We start from the raw sequence: 19974 nt of genomic DNA on the forward strand, positions 1-19974 counted from the left end.
TTAATCTTTTCTTAAACCACCCTTTATTAAAAAACATAAACATTTGTAAATATATAAAATTATAAAGTATCAAGTGCTTCTTGCTTCCCAGTACAGTGGAATTCAAAAGTGGCAGGTAAATTTAGTGTTAATCTGTTTGGTGTGTTAGTTCCAGGGCTGCAGAACTGACCAGTTAGTTTTGCAAAAGGCAGCTAATCTCATTCCTCTGACAGGTTTAAGCACTCTTGTTTCACTTTGGTTTCAGACTTCTTTCCTGCTCCTTTTGACAAATATCAGTGCTTACTAGTGAGAGCAAAGCTGGAGCTGTAGGAATGAGCAGGCTCCCTAGAAGGATGCAAACGGGTGTTTTACTAAGGGAAACTTTGCTGTCCCTCAGCAAAGTTTTCCAGTTGCTAATGGGGAAGAGAAATCAGACACTGAGAGAACTCTTGTACAATGTTCCTCAGCATTGGGATCATCTTCTATCTGGAGTGGATAAAGCTAGTCACAGGTTCAATTTGCATCAAGGTCCCTTAATCAGCAAATACTCAGATTGCCTTGAAATACATATGGTAAGAAGCATCACAAAATCCCAACTATCTAATTTTTTTTTTTAACCACTTATGTGTTACAACATAAGAATTTCTCAGGTAGTACACCTAGACCTGAACACCAAAGCAGGACACTACACTGCTGTGGAAGTACTGTAAAATGAAAAATTCAGTTGTAGCCACTGTAATTGTCACTGTAACTGAACTCCAAATGGGATCTTTTGTCACTTCCCATCCCTTCTAACACTAAAGAACAGATGTCAGTTGCAGAGAGAACTGGAAGGTGTTAATGTTGTTTCTTACTTGGTTTCCCCCACAAAGCCCCTGTCACCTGCAGAAACTTATGACAAGTCCCTGCACTAAAGGGTCACCTACCTTTGCCAGTTCTTCTGCCGGCTTCCACCATGCCAGGCACTACGGTGTCACTGCCCAAAGAGTGATGCTCTATAGGAGAGCATCACGCTAATTTAATACTAAACCAGCAAGTTCATCTTCTTATGGAAAACTTAAACCACTGAAATTGCAAGAGAGGTGGAGAAACAGAATCCCAAGTGAAACAAGTTAATCCTGAATGTCTCAGCATTTAGCAGGGAGCCAGAGGGGGGTGGGAAATGCTGCTGTATTCAATTCTGCTGCTTACTGATATCTTCTCTTATAGGCAGCACTACAGGCAAGGCTTTTCTTCTCTTGTAGGAGAAGATAGTGACTCATTGTAACAGACTTGTATTACAGGTCACACACTTACACATCCCTGCTGGAATGGAACGACGCTCTAGCGTCTACAGCCCTTTAGCTAAGAGGCACAATTAGCTCCAACCAGAGTAGAAGAGTTGTTATGCTGTACAAGAACCCACAGCCCTTAAATAGAAGTTTTCCACTGGGTTCAATCTTTCTGAAAACCTTCACCCTTGATCCATGTACATGAAAATAAAAAAATGGCTGAAGTATGATGCTACCCTGTACTGTAACATTTCTTTAGCTTGAATCAAGTCAGCTAAAAATTTCAGTTGTGTGCATAGTTGTTCATTCCCGCTTTGATCTTTCTGACAGGACAGCCTTTCTTTCACAGCCCAGATCCCCAAATAAACACAAGACTGAGGGATGCACAGCAAAGGTGCCATTTGCTCTAGTCCTTGCTTGTTATGCAACAGGACACAGATATCCCAGTGTACCAGCTCAGGATTGGTCCATGCCCACAAGTCTGAGTCCTTAGCCCTTGGCATCCCCTTTTTGGCCTGTTTAGGATTCAGGAACATCTGTTGTTGCTGTATCCTCTGCCTTGACCAAATCAGCACTGATTGTCTCAGCACGGAGCCGCTTGTAGTCAGTGTGGAAGAAGATGACGTAGAAACAAGCCATACCACTACAGAGGCCAGCCAGCACCAGTACCGGAGCTGCAAGAGAGAGACACTTTTAGGCAGTGAATCCAAAACTCGCCACTGGTGCAGAAATATACAGGTCACCTCCCCAAAACAGCACCATCTGTCTGACCTCCTCCCAAGGGTTACCCCTGAGAACACGGTGCAGACCACACTGGGGCATTACCAGTTTGGTAACAGACAAATCTTGCTTTACCTAACACTGGAATAGGAAGAGTATTTAGGTGGTATGTGGAAGGTTTCCAAAACACTGTATCCTGTGTGACCCTCCAGGCTGGAGGTCTTATACAAGTGTACACATTGTGCTTGTAGGAGTGTGTGTCTCTCTGTAAGTGTACACATGTGTGTCTTGTGGGGTGGTGAACAACATTACAAAAAAGATTGAATGAAATCACTTGCGTTCCATAAGAGAACCGGTCCTCACAGGTAGTGCTTCTTGTTATATCATCTGAGAGCAAAGTGTAGAAAAACTCACTAAACATGAACTTTTATTAACAACAAGTTTGTGTTTAAAGAATCTTTTCTGAAGGGAAAGAAAAAGTATATCTAAAAGCCTGGAAGTAGTTCTCATTTCACCAGTGTCCTAAATAAACATCTCTATCCCTTTCTTCATAGGTTTATCTGTATGTATCAGATCACAAAAGGAATTGGAAAGGGTATCTAATCCCAAGACTCAGCTCTGATGGCAAATTGCAGGCTTTCAGAGATTAAGCAGTCAAATTGCTTTTTGGGGACAGTTATTATGAAGCCTCAATCCCTTAAAGTTAGTAGACCTTGTTCTGGGGAGTTTCTGCTCAGGCAAGCAGGATATATTTAATAGGTGATGGCCAGCCTTTGCTTACAGTGTCTCCAGGTGTATTACATGAATGTGAACCAGCTGAGAGATCAAGACCAGGGTTTAGCCTGCATTGAAAACACTTATGTACTCCTGTTCATCTAAATTGCTGTCTTTTCTCCTGACCAGCTAGGAAAGGAAGGGAAATTTGGAGTAAGTCAGAACAAAGCTGTACAAGTATGTTACAAACACAGGCAGCTGTGTATGCAGGAGCAAGGGAGGTAGCTTTCAGTCAAAGCATTTGTAACCTTGGCCTCTGATATGAAAACCAGCCCTGGTTATGCTACATGGACAGTGTCTTCCCCTCAGAACAGCCACCTTCTAGCTTGATGAAACTCAAGTCTCTGCAGGGTGACTGCAAGAGAAATTTTAACCCAGAGCCAGCAGTGGCATTCATGGCACCTTAAGAGTTCTTCCCATTTCAATCTTGCAGGATTGGTTTAGCAGGAGCAGCAAGGAGTGCACCATCAGGTTCGGAGAGGGGGTTAGAAGATACACTACAATAGAAATCAGACTTGCAGGGTTCCTCACACTGAGACCTGGTGGAGAATGGGGAGTACATGGGGTGAAACCGAGTGTCCAGCATCATTTCCCAAGGACATACGTACTTGTCCAGTCCAGTGCTCCATCCTTGTCAAGGGTGCAGGTGGAGAATGGATCCTCAGAAACATGGACGGTGAGAGCTTGTAGAAGAATCATTAAAATCACACCCTCAATCTGGCTGTGGGGAGAACCCAACATGCACTTGTTACTTGTCTGAGTTACCAGTACTGCAGACAAGGCCACCTTCCCCAGCTGGAATAGAATGATGCCTCTTTCTAGAGCATGGTCGTTCTAGCAGAGAAAGCTACAACTGGATTCCTCTGGCCCAAGCATTTGGTTAACTCGTTCTGGCCCACAGGGTCTCCAGACACAGGGCCAGTGTGGCAGGATCACTATACACTCCCTCTGAAGGCGAGCAGATGTTGAACTACACCTGTAAAAAAGCTGAGGCATATTCACTGGGCAGAGACTTGGAAACACCTCTCACTGCAGGACTGAGGATACAAAGAAGTCAGGCTATGGCTTCAGCCTCCTCCTCAATCACAGCTGGCTGGCAGCAGTCACTAAGTCCACAGCCAGTGAGAGACAACAGCCTTCAAAGGCAGTGTCTGATACCTCTCACTGACTGATGTTTCTTGCTGCTGCATCTCCACCTGACACAAACAAATGGCTCCAGAACACTTGTGTCACAGCTTAGAGCTCCAGCAAGTCATTCCTGCTGAAGTCCAGAGCTGGCCCTAGGCAGGTAAATGTGTAACAGGAAGAACAATCACTGTCCCGTCTGTTGTGACTGATGAGCCCCACGTCCCTCAGCAAAGCACTGAGAACTGACTTGTCCTGTACTGTTGTGGGTGAATGGGTGCCTCTCTCAGGCATGCATCCCCCACCTGCTTCAAAGGCAGGTGGTGCTGGGCAGGGTTAAATTATGCTTTATGCCAAGCAAGGGAGACCTTCATCTTCCTTCTTGCTTTTCTTCCACCTCTTCCACATAGTCCTTCTTGTTTTAAAACATATAGCTCTTCAGCTCTATGGCTCAGCCAGCTAGTTCCCCCCTTGCCACAGGCATATGCCCAGACACAAGAAAGGCACTAAGCAGGATGGGAAGCACTGATGTGCATGCTCTTCTCTGTCTGCACCCACACCCCTCTGTGTGTGTGTGTATGTGTGTGTTGGAACCCAAGCTCATCTGTTAATTGGATTTAATCTGCCTGCTTACCTTGCAACAAAAATCAGGCCTGTAGATGTGCCCTCTCCCACAGGGTAGGAGCACTCCACAGCCAGCTCCATGGCAATGGGGTAGATGGCAAAACCAAAGAAACCGAAGAGTGAACTGGTGATGGCCAACATGATGGCTTGATGTCTGAACCGAGAAGTCTGTAGGCAAAAAAAAGCAATACCAAAGTCTCAATGTCAGCATTGCTGTGCAGAAAGTCTCTGAATCCTTAACCTGCAGGAAGTCTCAGGGGATGACTCACCAGTATATTCCCTACCTGTTCGTGAAATCAATTTTTTACTTTCAACCCTCTAGAGTCAACAAAAGGCTACAAAACGGAGAGCTATCTGTTGAATTGAAGTAAGGAGAGGATCAGCAGAATTATCTGCAAAGCACTGGTGTACTTTGCTGTACTGGTGTACTGCAAAGTCCTGGTTGTACTACTGTAACTTGACTCAGTGACTTACCAGGAGTGTGTTCAACATCTCTCTAGGGCCACGTGAAACACACACCTTCCTCCCAAAGCAAAGTAACATTTCGAAATTATGTTTGTATTGGGTTATGCGTGAGAATTCTGGGTTGCTGTAGCTCAGTGATAAGGAAAATCAGCCAGACATGCATTTGTAACACTGGGATTTTAACATCAAAAGACCCAAACCAAAAAGCAAACAAAAAACTACCTGAAACATTTACAAAACCTGGAAATTAGTTTAGAGCCTAGAACAGCCTTGTCTCTAACTCTGGAGAAAAGAGCATGACCTTGTCCAGCCAATGCTAGTAAAGACAAAGTACTTTGCAGCCACGCTGCTGGTACCTCTTTCCTTAACCATGTAATAAATTCCCACAGAGGAACATGAGGTGTCTGTCCTGGCATGGCAGTAGACCTGGCCCAGCTTGACTGGTTAAGTCAAGGAAAACTCTGTAGGTCTGGAATCTAAGTTCAAACTGCAAAGGGATCAAACAGATTTGAATGGACAATTTTTGTTCTACTACTTTGAACTAGTAGTTCATCTGTATGGGATGAAGGTGAAGGACGGAAGGGGAGGAGGATTAAGTTTGCTTGTTGGTCCTAACCCAGCCTTTTGCCTACTCAGCACTTTAACTGAGTCCAGGCAAGCTGTATTGCATTCAGATCATCCTCAAAACAAGTGCCAGAACATGAAAGGGGAAAATGCAAGGTTTGCTTTAGGCACCTTGTCCTACATTCACTAAGGCATTGTATTTGTCTGTCTCTTCCAAATGGAGAAGTCTTGGCTGAAGAAAGGGTCTGATCACCCTCTAATGAAAGTCTGGATTTTTCATCACACAAGAGAGATGCACAGCATAAGACTGCTGGGAAAGCAGAAACCTGCCCCATTCTGGGTCCTCTGCAGTGCTGGGAGTTCTGTGTGTCACAGTCAGATTCCTGCTGTGTGATGGCTCCCATTGGCAATGGCTGTGCTTGACTGCAGAATTTGTACTCTAGGCCCCATGGGTATAAAGTCTGCAGGTTTTGCATTCCTCTCCTGGCTGAATTCAAGTGTTTTCCTCTTCTTCCTCTCTTGTTCCCCTCAAGGAACTACTTCAGAACTAGAATGTAACTAGGTCCTTTCTACTAATGTTACAACCCTGACACCCACCACTCTTTAAAGCAGGTGTTGGGAAAACATGACATTCTTGTTCATTTTTATAAGATAAATACTTAGCAATTGCCTTTCTTTTTTTGAAAGAATGGTCTCGGGAGTCAGAAAGCAAACATGGTGATCCAGCACAGGGAAGTAGAATTATGCCAATTTATCCCAAATCAGTCTGTCTCAGGCTCCACAGTGACTCAAATCCTCAGTAAAGGGTTTTTCTTTAAAATATTCCTAGCCCAGAGAGATAATCCCAAAGCATAACACATGGCTTAATAAAAACTATGACATCAAGCAATCTTGATTTAAGGTGATGATTTATCAGATGGCAACAGAAATAAACCCATGGGAATGGCACAATGCAAGGGAGAACTCACCACTGCAAACATGATGCTGGCAAGTGCACTCAGACAGAAACTAATCTTGGTGGACTCTATGAACTTCCTTGTCCGGTCGACATACATGCCTAGCAGGAAAGCACCCAACAAACCACACACAGTGAACAGTGCACCATTTAGGCCAGCAAAATCCTGGAGGGCAGAAAAATAAATAATGAGAAACTAAAGCAGTTAGGAAAGAGGTTTTAATGTCAGTGACCCATCTGCCAGCTACCAGTGGTTCACTCACTGAGGTAGTAAAAGCTTCCTTGCCCATTGCAGTAGCTGAGGCCTTCACAGGGCTCTGAGTAGCAAATAACAGAGTCCACATGCTTCTACAAGTGTGTGGGGACAGCAGGGTGACAGCACTCCCAAAGGATGACAAGTCTCTGTACACCCATTAAGGGAGGCTGGATGCAGAGCAATAGCAGTTCCCTGGTATTAAATACTCCAGCCTGGAGCCACTGGGTTCTTCCAGGGGCAATCAGGTGCTTTGTCCACACTGGTGGCAACAGGCCCAACTGCCTTGGGACCTGCTGCTGTTTATAATCACCCTCCTGGCCATTTTCTTACCAGGGACCTGCACTGGCACACCCAAAGCACGTTACAGGAGACACCAGCTGTGTCAAAGTCTAATTAGAGAGGCAGTGAGCAGTGGCTAGGATAGGGTACATGCTCTGTTGCCTGCAGTGATTGCCCTTTGCTTGTAGCACTTCTTCAGCTCCTTAAGAATTCAAACGCAGACAGCAATCCTGAAAGCAAAGAAGCTTTTAACAAATTTGAGTAAACATTTTCGGGACCCTCAGGGGCACTGGAAGGAAAGGGTATGGAATAGCTTCTCTGGGCTAAAGGGCCAGGACAAGCCAGTCACACAGAGACAAAATAATGATGCACAGAAAGCAAGGCTGAAAGGCTGAAGAGGTTTCCAGTTAAAAGCCAGTAGAGTGTGCAAAATGTGACCTGGCTATGGAGACCTGAGCCAGAGATCAGATCTGGGAGTGAAGAGGCAGTGGACAGAGACCAGACATGTAAATGTGCATGCATAACAGCTGGAGAGGTCTTTTAACAGGAGGCTCATGGGGATACAAGCAGCAGGACTGCAGCACAGCCTGCTGAGGGGAAACACCTGAACTGGGAGGGCCCTCCTAATAAGCAGGAGGGAGAAAGCAGGAGTAACCAGCTGTGCACATACTGTGCTGAATTGTAAAAGCAGCATCTGGCTGGTGTCATGGGAAGGATGGGGAAGAAGCTGTCACAGTACCACTGACTTCTTCTGCTGCCCTGGCTTTATGTAAGTCTGTGCAAAGAGGAAAAGGTGCTTGCATCAGCCTGCCTTCAGCTTCACTCTAGGGCCTGCTTGGGCCCCATTCTACTCTGGAATAGTGACGGAAGGCTGCAAAGACATCAGTGCTCTGGAGTGGCTTAGAAAAATCAAAATATTCTTTTTTACTAAAATTTTTTCATTTGCAAGTGGGAGCCTGGCCACGGGCAGTAATGAAAATGCAGGTCATCTATTATACTAAGAGATTGACTGTGTTCTGGATTAATGTACTGCTTAATCTATATTAGATAACGTCAGCAAGTAAGATATGAGACTGCAGCATATTCAATTGTCTTCATTTTGCTCTGAGTCCTTTATGACAGCTAATCAATTTGATTGTATCATGATGTAGACAATGGGGAGAGAAGGAAGAAGACTCACATTTGAATACCCCTTTTCACAAAGGATCTGTTCTAGCAGAGCTGAAAAGCAGGTGAACATCCCAATTCCTCCTCCAAAACACACTGCCAGGATGATGTATGGCTTGTTTCTCAGGAGCTAAAAAAAGAAGTTAATGTAAGTGGAGGAGGAAAAAGGCCTGGCTGTGACAGCAGACTTGAGGGTCAGTGGCTCTGACTGAAAATGCTGACAAGGTAACCCCATGATCATTGACAAAGTATGGCTTTGTCCTGTCATTTCAGCCAGAGGACAAGTTACAATGGGGAACGTGTAGGGAGGAAGGAGCTCTTCAGTGCGCAAATTCTCCCTTCACTTTGCCATGTGCTATCCTACCTGTCATCACATCTGTTCACAAGACTCAAGTTGTGTGCTCCTCTTGGATAAGCCCAAGTGTGCCTGTTTGAGCCATCTGAATGGCAGCCAGCCCACAGATACATGGTCAGATAGCATCTCTTGCAGCTTTGCTGTGAGCAGGTTCTGCTTGCTGGGGAAGGAAGGGCTCCTGATCTCATTCAAGGGGCTTTTCATGGCAGGTTTGGGGGAGTGGCATTCAGAGTCTGCTTTGTAAGCAGATCCTTCAGCATCTCTCTGTCTTGCAGGGCGGCATCCGTCACCCCAGCATGGCAGTCCCTTTGCTGTAACACTTACCATTTTGAGCCCAGTGAAGAATGGCTGTGAGTTGGAGTTGGTGGCACTGGCTGACGGAGGCGTTGGTGGGACCTTCTCGTGAATCCCCAGAGTTGCTAGAGCACAGGCTGTTACTGCTGGGACAGCATAAATACCCAGCTACACAACAAAAGAACAAGTTAAGTTACCAGTCTTTCCAGCTCCACCACCTCCGAACAAATAAATCAGCTGGACCCAAATCAGCCCAGCTGACTGATTAAAGCAGTTTTCATTTACCATCAATGGAATGTGCTTTCCTTCAGGAACTAGTGCAGGTGACAGCAAGTTTGCTATAAGAATGCCCAAGGGATTGGCTGGAAGGAAATAAAAGAGAAACATTTTTTTTCATGCAAGCAGTCAGAATCGTGTATCCACCCCTATTGCCTGCCAGCTGCAGTGTGCAGCAGTGTAATGAATGAGGACAAACAAGGCATATATATGGAGAACCAGGAGGGGAGCATTTGGAGAAGCTGACTGTGTAGTCTTACTGTTACTGCATCTGTTGTTTCACCCCCATGAAGTCTGTTCTATAAAACCATTTCCCTTCAACTCTCAACTCGGTAAACTGTTTATCAACTATGGACTGTGATGTCCTCACCCTCACAAGGCTGCCTCAGTAAATGTCAAGCTGAATGGAAAAAATTAAGATGGGCGAAACCATGTCATCTGTCCTGGTGTTACATAGCAGGAGTTACAGAGGTGTTTTTCCTTCTAAATTCCCCTATGCCATTAGGCATGTACACATTGCGTACAGGACTCCCCTGTTAAAGGGTGAACAGCCACAGCTCTCCTACCCTCTGCTGCCATGACGGATGGTCCTCTTCCTTAATTGTCTTAATGGCTCTTAATTGCACTTACACTAATATGTCCATGTCCTTCTTATATATAGGAATCTACGACCAGACACAGCTCTTCACATGTGCCAGGGGACCTCCCTCGAGCTGTTGCCAATGCTTTTTGTGAGGGTCACCAGGATGCTGTTAGTTGTCTTTGTCAAAAGGCCATGAACAGCATGACAGCTCTCTAAACTGACACTAGATAATTCCTGAGGCCTTTCAAGCCTTTATACTTCCTTTGCAAAGGCCAGGCAGGTATACAAGTTGATCTTTGCTACCCACTACAAAAATCACATGACAGCAGAGAATGTTGTATATTTTGTACTGGAGGAGGCAGCTGCATTCTTATGGGGCTGGAGCTGAGCAGTGTGTGAAGCAGCACCCCTGGGACTCAGCTTCAGAAAATCCAAAACCACGATTTGTTAATGTTAAGACAATGTTCTGCAAATAGTCAAACAAGTAAAGCTACTTTTGTACTAGTGTGCAAGGATGGGGTTGAGAAAGCCAAAGCCAACCCGGTCAGTCTGGTGAAGAGCAGTGAGAAATGCACCCTTATATACTTTAGCAGCAAAAGGAAAGTTAGGGGCCTGTTGCTAGATGGGGCAAGAGACTCAGTGACAAAGGACACAGAAAACACCAAGGTATTCAACGCCTTCTTCGCCTCTTTTGTGATTGGTAAGACTGACCTTCAGCCTTGAGACCAGAGGTAAAGTTTGAAGCAATGAAGATTTACCCTCAATGGAGAAAGATTAGGTTGGAGAACTCTTGTTGACTCCGGCAAGGGAAGACATGCAGACAATCAGTGTGATTGATAATGCAAGCTTCAGTTTATTGAAATTCAGACTTTGCTTTTATACACTCAAATATGCCTACTTGTCACTTCTCTATTGTCTATTGATGCTGGGTAAAAAGCTACATTTTACATGTATTGCTAATGTTGCGATTCAGGGTTCCTCCTCATTTCTCATGGTCAGTACATCTTGTCAGCACATCCTGTTGTTTATAACAGGATTGTCAAGAACACTGCGTTTGTGTCCTTGCCTTCTTTCTTTATTCTCATGATTTCTGTTCTCACAATTTCCTTATTCTGCAGCTAGCAAGAGGCTTGCAAAGGCCTGCTGATTTCTGCAGTTAGCAAGAGGCCTATTTATGTCAAGCTAAAAAGGTGTTTGCTTGTACAGCTCTTCCAGGGACCCATGTCCCTGATCTTCCAACCATTCTTCAACAGAGAACATTAAATAGCCCAGTCACACACAAACCCATGGGACTGATGGGATGCATCAGTGCTGAAGCAACAGATCGTTTTCACTGCAAGGCCATTCTTGGTTACCTTTAAAAGGCCACAGCAACTCCAAGAGGCTCCTGAGGACTGGAAGATAGCAAATGTCACTCCCATCTTTAAGAAGAACAAGAAGGAGAATCCAGGGAACTCCAAGCCTTTCAGTCTCACTTGTTCCTTAGGAAGGTCAGGAACAACCAATCCTTGCCACCATTTCCAGGCACATGAAGGGTGACAAGGTGAAAAGGACAAATGCTTAACTAACCTGGTAGCTTTTATACAGTGAAATGACTGCTGAATGGATGAGGGAAGGGCAATGGACACTGTCCCCATAACAACCTTGCAGAGAAGCTGATGAAGTACTGGCTAGACAAGTGGACGTGAGATGAACTGAAATGCAGCTGAATGACTGGGCCCAGAGGATTGTCATCATTGACATGAAGACCAGCTGGAGGCCAGCCATCAGCGATGCAGCCCAGGGGTTGATCCTGGGGCCATACAGTTTACCTGGGTGATAGGACAGAGTGCACACACAGCTAGTTTGCAGGTGATGTGACACTGGGAGGAGTGCCTTGCAGAAGAGATGGCCATGCTGCCATTCAAAGCTACTGCACCAGAATGGAGAAACAGGCAGAGGGGAACCTTGTGAGGTTCAGCTAAAGGAAATATAATATGCTGCACCTGGCAAAGAATAATAACTCATCCACCAGTACCTCTTGAGGCTCACCAACTGGAAAGCACCTCTGCAGAGAAAGACCAGAGGAGGTGTGGGTAGAGGGTCCTGGTGGACACCAACTCGACCATGAGCCAGCAACACAGCCTTCTGATAAAGAAAACCACCAGAATCCTGGGCTCCGCATTAGGCAGTGTTGTCAGTGGGAGCTGCTCTTTACCCTCTAGTCAGCACTAGCAAGTCCACATCTGGAGTGCTGCATGCAGTTCTCAGGTTCCCAGTGTGAAGGAGACATGAATTAACTGGTCCAGAAAAGAGTAAAGATGATTTGAGGACTGGAGCTTCTGTCAGAGGAGACACTAAGAGAGCTGGGACTTAACAGCCTGGAGAAGCTGCTGGAAAGCAGTTTTGCAGAGAAGGACATGGGGTCCTGGTGCATTGCAAGTTGACCACAAGCCAGCAATACATCCTTGCAGAAAGGTGTCAAACAGCGCGTTGGGCTGCATTAGGAGGAGCATGTGGAAGATTGTGATCCTCCTCCTCTACTAAGCCCCGGTGAGAAACATACAGAGTGCAAGTCCAATGCTGGGTTCCTCAATACGAAGTACCGAGTCAGTGGAGCAAGTCCAGTCAAGGGCCAAAGACATGATTAAAGGTCTGGAACATCTCTCATACCTAAGGAGGCTGGGACAGCTGGGACTGGTTAGCCTGGAGAAAAGAACCTTGATCTGCAATTATAAAGATGGAACCAGACTTTTCTCAGTGGTGTACAAAGCGTAACAAAGGAAACTCTACCTGAATGTAAACTTTTTTACTGTCATAGCTATTCAGCAAGATGCTCATATAAGCTGCCACACCTCCATCCTTGGAGATGATCAAAACGTGACTCAACATAAACCTCGTCAACCTGGTCTAGACAACCCTGGTTGAGCAGGGGGTTGGACAAGATGATCCCAAGAGGTGCCTTCCAACCTTGTCTGTTCTATAATCATGCTGAGGCATCATTAATAGTCATATAACACACAACTGTTGCATTTCTACTCTGTGCTTGGGAAAGTGCTAGTTTATGGTGCTGGTGAAATATGACCTGCTTCTAAATACATGGAAACAATTAAACAGTTTCGAAGGAGATAGATCATGTCTTCTCTGTTGGGCTAAAATGCAACTAGGTGTTTTAGGGGACTGCCTGTAAACTAGTCAGCTGTTTCCATGAACTATCAACATGCTGAAGCAGTTCCAAAAGGTATAGATGAGGGTTGAAAATGTGAGCACTGGGCTAAATTCAAAAGGACTGGGGACCACCTGAGTAATTCCATGGTTTCAGCTGCCTTGTTTTCCTGGGAAGAGCAATTACACGAGCCTACATTATGAATGGAAAGGAGGTCACTGGAGTTACTCAACTATACATTATGATCCAGGGGTCCTGGTGGACTAGCTTGCAGTACTCTGCAGTGGGGCTGTGTGTTTTGTGGTCAGTGATGCTGATGCACCGAAACTTTTCATGGTGCAGAAAATGACATACCAACAGACCTCGGTAAATGAAGACTCCTATGGATGAAGCAGAGGTCACTCCAGTGGACTCAGACAACTCTTTCTTACTTCTGATACAGGAGACTTTCTCGTGATCTTAACAGGAGATGTTAACAGAAGACTGCTTCTCTCTGAGTAAATCTCTACAAGTGATGGGTAGAACAAACACTCAAGAGCTGAGTCATTAATCATTATGACAGCTGAGTCATAGTAATTTCAGCTGCTCAGCAGAATCCTGGGTGCAAGGTTCGTATTTGTCACAAACAGGGAAGCCTATCCATAGGCATTAATCGCAGAAAGCTGTAGGGCCAGTTTCTGTATGCAGCACTGATACTGACAGTACCAGAATGCTGAGTGCTGCTCTGTTAATTATACAGGGAGTGGGCACTGATAAACTGGAGCAGAATGACACAAAAAGCTCAAATGAGCAACAGGAAGAATGGAGACAAGTGGGAAGAAGCAAAGGGAAATCTGGCTGTAAAGTTGCTGGGTGGGAGCTATTCAGTCTTTCAAGAGAAAGAAGAGAAGAGGTGATTCTTTCCGTAACTACCTGACAGACAGGTGCAACAGGATGAATAGATGGGGCATAAAGAGCATTGAGATGAGAAGTAGCATGTTGACATTTGCCATGAGGTAATTAACCACTGGATTAAATGACTGGAGCTGTGGTAGATGCTCCTTCCAGACAGTACTTAAATTTTTTTGAAATTAAATCCTGATGTTGTACAGCAGACATTATGGGTGTAACCAGGCATTATTAATGGAAGCCCTCCACAGAGCAACATGCAAGTCTTGCAGCAAACAACCACAGCCCATTCAGCCTGCACTCTGACATCCCAACATGGCAAACACTGAACAGCTTCAGGTCTTGGGATTCCACTGTTCCTTGCTCTTCAGGTTTGTTCTTTGTCCTAGTTAGATCCATTTGGTTCTGTAAAGGCTGAGGATGCTATGTGAACAAAATGCTCTTCAGCTTCTCCGGCTGCTCTCTCACTTAAAAAGAGCATGTTGTTTGCAGGCTGGGGTCCTTCAGGGCAGCACTGAGTGCACAGTGCTCCTTGGTAGTGCTTGTATCGTGCCACACTGACAACAGAGCTCCTTGTCCAGCAGGGAAGGTAAAGGTCTGTCTCAGCGCTGGAAAACCAGGTGAGTGATCACGTCCACCCTATTCTAGGAAAAGCAGCGCAAAAATAATTTATTCGTTCTGAGAATAAATCCATTCTTGCTGAACAACGGTGCCCATGTCTAGTCTAGCAGCAGCATTGGGAAAGCTGCATAGGGGAACTCTTCTTTCCCCATGCTTAACCCTTCCTTACAGCTTCAAGGCAATGGAGAGGGAAGGTGGCTGCTGGCTCTTTTGAGGGAAGGACAGATGAGGCTGCCATACACATGCAGGTACTGTGAAGCCAGTGAACCAGCCCAGTTTCTGGGGCACCTCTCAAGTCCTTGGAAAAAAGAGGAAGAGATTTCTTTGGCTGCTGGGTAAAACGTCACATGAAAGGAGGAAACAGGTCTATCAAGTGCAGTATCCTGTCTCTATCTGTGCCCAAAGGAGCCAAGAGAGGAATGTGATTAGAGCAAGCTTATCCGGTGCCTCTCCTCCCGTTTCCCAGCTTCCAGGCACTTAGCAATGCAGGCGTGCTTTCTGCATGGATAGTCCTGCCATTTAGCATCCCCAACATGTTTGTGTGGACAGACAAGTATATTTTATCTGTGTGTGCATACATACCAATTAGGAATACGTGCTCAGCCTTCCTACTGGATGAACTGGTGGCCAATATTGTCACAGCAGCCTCACCTCACCTATATCTAGTTACGGACTTTGGCAATTGTGACCATTGGCACTACAATGCAATTCAAGACACCTTCCTAAGAAACTGCAAAATTAAGGCCACTAAAGACTTGGTAACATTAAGGGCTGTCCTCAGCCTATGTGATATTTAGGCAAAGATGACAACCTGGTCCTGGAAGAGAGGAAGTAGGTTAGGAGTCTGGGTGGCTTATTCTGAATACTGCACCTCGATGTGGCTTAGACCCACTTCTTGTTCCCCTGTTTTGCTGCATGTGGCTACAAGACTCCTGGGTGGAGCTGTATTTGCAAGGGCAAATGGCTGTAGTACAAAGGACTTCCTCTGCCTGCTGCCTCTGAAAGGCAAACAAATTGCTAGCAAGTTCTGTGAGGCAGTAATGTTACTTTGCAGCTATCACTTACACATTGATGCAATCATATTTGCTGTTGCTCTCTGGTGGTCTGGGAACCATAGTGCTGCCAGCTTTGTTGGTGAAAAGATGATAAGAGGCTGTCCTAATGCACAGAAGCATTGCCCAATAAACAGGTACCAGTAACTCTGGGAACCCAAGCTCAGGAACTTCAGAACACTGAACATCCGGGTGATGCTACCAACCATGTTCAGCCATGCACTCAGGACCACCTGTAGTGAGCAAAAACAGCCAGGGTTTGTGTGCTGAAGCCTGAAGGGCAGAACTTAAAACAACAGATTAGCAAGAGCAGGGTCTCCAATGCACCACAGGAGACACTGGGTGTTAGTAATCACTGCCTGCAGACCATCCCCACCCCTCTTACCCACGGCAAGATGCTCCTGATCCTACCTGCCTCCTTAGGGAGCAAGGTGGCTGTCTTGACCCCATATAAGAACCACACTGATGAGAAATCCAAAGTTAACTAATTACACCTTGTTGGCAAGTTTGCGCCATCATCCATATTTTGATGTGACAAACCAAAGATCATGGCAATGAATCATCAACCTTATAGATCCTGCAAATGCTCTTCTATATCATTAGCACGCTAGTGTTTCAGTGCCACATTCCACAACACAATTCTGGGATTGTGTAGAGATTCCAAGCTGGCTCAGCCTAGACCTAGCTCTGACCTGACCTTGGTTGCGCTCTGCCCTGCTATTCCTTAAACTGGCCCTGCCAACAAAATTGTGGTGCCAATACTTTTCCACAGCAAATCTGACGCAATTGCAGAAAGCTCTTCACAGAGTCAGCTCACAGGATCCATCCCTGTCAGTTGGCTAAGACAACGAAAACTAAAGCTGGAAAAGGCAAGCAGGGATGCAACTTTATTCTGATTTTTCCCACTGCTCTCTCCACCATCACCACAGAGGTGATGTGACAGCAGTTACTGAACTAGGATAGAGCTTTCAACGTGCTAATTCTCTGCAGCATTTGGAAAGACTCCTATTCAAAGCATGTATGTTAGTGCTTTGTGCATCTCTTGCTACCTCTCTCTAGGTGTAACTTCCTCAGAGAAACAGAACACTTCAACTCACAGCACATCGGAGCCCCACGCTGTCGAGAACCCATGTTGCCACCAGACCAAATGGGATTGAGATGAGGAGGTACACCATTGAGAGCCAGTTGACTGTCTCCAGGGAAATGTGGAAGTAAGCAGCTGTCTTATCAGCCACAGGAGCAAACGTCAGCCACAGCTGCAGAATAGAGACCAAACATGGGTAAGCATGAACACCTCCAATGGAACAGAAATTCAGCATCCTCTCAAATTGAGTTGTGAAGAGGCTTGCTGTCTTAGTCTCTCCTTGAAATTAGGATGTTAAGGCTGATAATAAAAGTTCAAACCCTCAGTGTCTGCAGTTACTTGGCCCAGCGCACCCCGTCCATTTCACTGCCTCATCCCCAATCCCCTAGTCCTGATGGTGGAGGCTGGCAAAAGCAGAAGTCAGTACCTTTTTCTGACCCCATGTTGAACATGTTGGCCCTGATGCACTTACTTACCTGATGTAAACCACATGGAATCCTTCTGTGTTAGCATAAACAAAACAGAAGCAGCCACCTCTGCAGCTAAGATCCTCTTAAACTCAGACTTGTATTTTCAGTTCCATTTGAAACGGCTGGATGTAGTCTTGTAAGAACAACTTTATGATGTGTCACCCAAGAGATGGATTATTCCCTGCTTTTCTATACACACTCAACGGTTAGAAAAGGACCTAGAAATTGCATTATTTAATGTATCAGAACACATAACAGGGAGAAGTACACACAGAAGAGGTATTTCAACAACTATCCACATTTTTCTTCCAGTTTTAGACATTGATTTCACAGTTCCTGTCTGCTTCTGGTTTCTTACAGGAACGATGAGACCTGCTTGATCCTAAAATCAGGTTCTGAGTTCACATCCACAAGAAAGAAAATGAGGTACTACAAATTAGAGGATGTTTTTGTAGATTCTTTGCCAAGATGCATCCTGGTGCTTTTCAAAAAGACTGGTCTGACCTGTCAAATGGCCTAACCATTCAATAATGTCGATGTGAGCTACTCCACTGTTAGAAGATGATCTTGCTGCTGACTACTCAAGGTTATAAAGTTTGTAGAAATGCGAACAAAAACTTCAGTTACAGCTTCCTACAAAAGAATTCCAGTCACTGTCACTTTCCAGGTACTCCCCTCTGACATCACAAGCTTCCTCTTCACAGCCTGCATACTGCAGCCAGTATCAGATGTGGTGTTTATGTGTAACTGAAAAAGGCTTGGGTAAGCTCAGAGGAAGGTGTGTCCCAACAATCTGCTTCTTGTTATTTCCAGTGTTCATGTTTGGGTTTTTTTTTTTCCTTACATGCTAGGGACGATTAAAACTACCACATTAGACAGGAGCAGAAGGGGAGATGGACTTTTCTTCTCCCTAGAGTTACTGTGTGAGAACAGCTGCATGCATTCTTTAGCCAGGCTTTTCTCCTAGCAGGGATGCAATGAGTAAATGGTAGCAACAGAGAAATTCTGAATATATTATCAGCAGCCTTGCAAGGACTCCTAGCATCAGCCCTTTCTTCTTCTCTGGAAGGAGCTGCCATGCCATATCTCCTGCATTTAGCTCAAAGCTCACATCACCATGCTGGGCTCAGACACACCTATGTGACATCAGTGAAGGGTCTGCTAGGGGATGGATTTGGTGTTTATTCAGTTTCTAGTCAGGTGAATGAAGATGCTAGCTGCTGAAGGAACCTGCACTCTTAGACAACAAGGAGGCTAATTCAGGTCACTTCCCAGACTTCCATCAGACTGGGATGAGACTTTAAATGTTTAATTCTAATATAACTGTTTAGATGTTACAAGCATTACTAAGGCATGAGGATTAGTTTGCTTATGGGATGCTAAACTGCTGCTAAAGAAACCGCAGCTGTGTATTTCCAGCAATAGCAGTTCTGGGTTCCTCAACGCCTTCCACATGGGGGTGGTGGTGATGAAACACTGTACCAGGCAACAGTAATTAAAGAGATGACACATTTTGTAAGCCAGCTTCAGGTACATTTTTACCTGCTCCTCTACACAAGATGCTCAACCATGCATTACGTCATTAGGAAAGTGATGCCACAAGCCAGAGCACACCATTTTGTGTTCACTGACTGTATGAATCTAGGTGATCTGGGATCAAGCACTCTGGTACAATTCCATTAGATGTAGTAAAACCATTTCTTGCAGAAAACCAAGCACGTGAGCTGCCCCATATTCCTATCCTGAGCAAGAGCTCCAGTTCTAGCATATCCATGTGAGAGCACAAAGGGTGGAAAGCTGCAGCCTTTCCAAGATGGAGCTTGTCCCTCAAAGTAGGAAGTGGGCTTATTTATGGGTCTGGAGAGAAAAAGTATGTTTCATTGTTTACCATGTGTTGCTCTAACAGAGAAATTCAGAACTGGGCAATGGAGCTCAAGCTGCAGCTGTAGTCAAAGAGGCCACCAAATGCCCCTGCAACAAAGAGGTGGCACTGTGGAATTTTGCCTACACAGGGAAGTAGTGAGTGTGCCACCTTCTGCTTTTGGTTTTCCCAGTTATGGTAACTTCACCCACAGTAGTTAGTAAGCTCTTCTGCTGGGAGCTAGAGCCCTTACCTTACATGTTTTTCTGAAACTTTGCACTGCCAAGGCTGGTACTTACACAGTGGCTGCCCTGATATAAGTCCCGTCAAGTGGAACAGGTGAAGAAGATGCAGCTCTTTCTAGTGAGGTCGAAGTCCTGCAAGCTCTAAAGATGGAACAGCCAGCGTGATAATATACTGTTTCTTCTCCAAAGGCAGGAATTCTGGTTCCTACACTCCTCTCCTGAGCTCAAGCCTTAGAAATATGTTCATCTCACTGTGGTTTCTGGGTTTAAAGATAGCAAAAGCTCCAGTGCATGCTAGTCTGCTCTGGAAGACATACCTCAGCACACACTCTTCACTATAAAAACTTGTGCTCAGCAGCTGAGGAAGAGAACAGAAGGGTCCCTGAAGATCCATAAGCCTGTTCTGGCTTGCACTGGAGTACAGCTGCAACTCCCACTGCACACAGCTGGCTGACTGGGGAGACATGCCCTCACACTAGAAGAAAAGAACAGAAGTGTTTTCTACCCAGAGTTTACCTATATCCTCAATTACAGGAGGGCTCCCTCCACACCTTCTTTAACAATGAAGCTTGTAGGGCCACCAGGGCCAAGGCACTGACACTCAAACTATCTGACTAGTACTGATGTTGGGAATGGTATTGGCTCCACTTTCAGCTCTCTTGCCCTCTGCTTTAACCTTCTTCTAGCTCACATTTTGTTTTTAATTCTCCTGCACCTCACAGAGACTGCTTGGTCCCTTCTCCATTAACTGAGACTTAATCTCCATTCAAGGTGGCTGACAAGAAAGTTGGAGAGGGACTTTTCACAAGGCATATAGTGGTAGAACAACGGAGAGTGGCCTTAAAATAAGGGAGGGTAGATTCAGATCAGATATTAGGAAATTTACTGTAAGGTTGGTGAGGCACTGGAACAGGTTACACA

The 19974-nt window shown here is 45.3% G+C and overlaps 1 protein-coding gene across 2 annotated transcripts in view; it reads right to left on the reverse strand.

Moving 5' to 3' along the window:
- The window catches only part of SLC49A3 (solute carrier family 49 member 3), a 24941-nt gene continuing 4967 nt past the window's right edge, over window positions 1-19974 (reverse strand). The window contains exons 2-10 of one of the 2 annotated variants that reach the window (XM_042023500.1): window positions 16491-16649; window positions 15407-15626; window positions 9114-9190; window positions 8859-8996; window positions 8193-8309; window positions 6491-6643; window positions 4504-4661; window positions 3353-3465; window positions 1-1924 (exon numbers count right to left, since the gene is read on the reverse strand). In XM_042023500.1, coding sequence (XP_041879434.1) covers window positions 1770-1924; window positions 3353-3465; window positions 4504-4661; window positions 6491-6643; window positions 8193-8309; window positions 8859-8996; window positions 9114-9190; window positions 15407-15626; window positions 16491-16649 — 1290 coding nt within the window. In that variant the 3' untranslated portion in view covers window positions 1-1769. The remainder of the gene's footprint in view (window positions 1925-3352; window positions 3466-4503; window positions 4662-6490; window positions 6644-8192; window positions 8310-8858; window positions 8997-9113; window positions 9191-15406; window positions 15627-16490; window positions 16650-19974) is intronic. The other variant, XM_042023501.1, reaches the window with a different exon arrangement.

The sequence above is a fragment of the Corvus kubaryi genome, unplaced genomic scaffold (assembly GCF_017639235.1).
Source record: "Corvus kubaryi isolate FWS band 111438036 unplaced genomic scaffold, C.kubaryi_AGA036_p1.0 37249, whole genome shotgun sequence".
Classification (NCBI taxonomy): domain Eukaryota; kingdom Metazoa; phylum Chordata; class Aves; order Passeriformes; family Corvidae; genus Corvus; species Corvus kubaryi.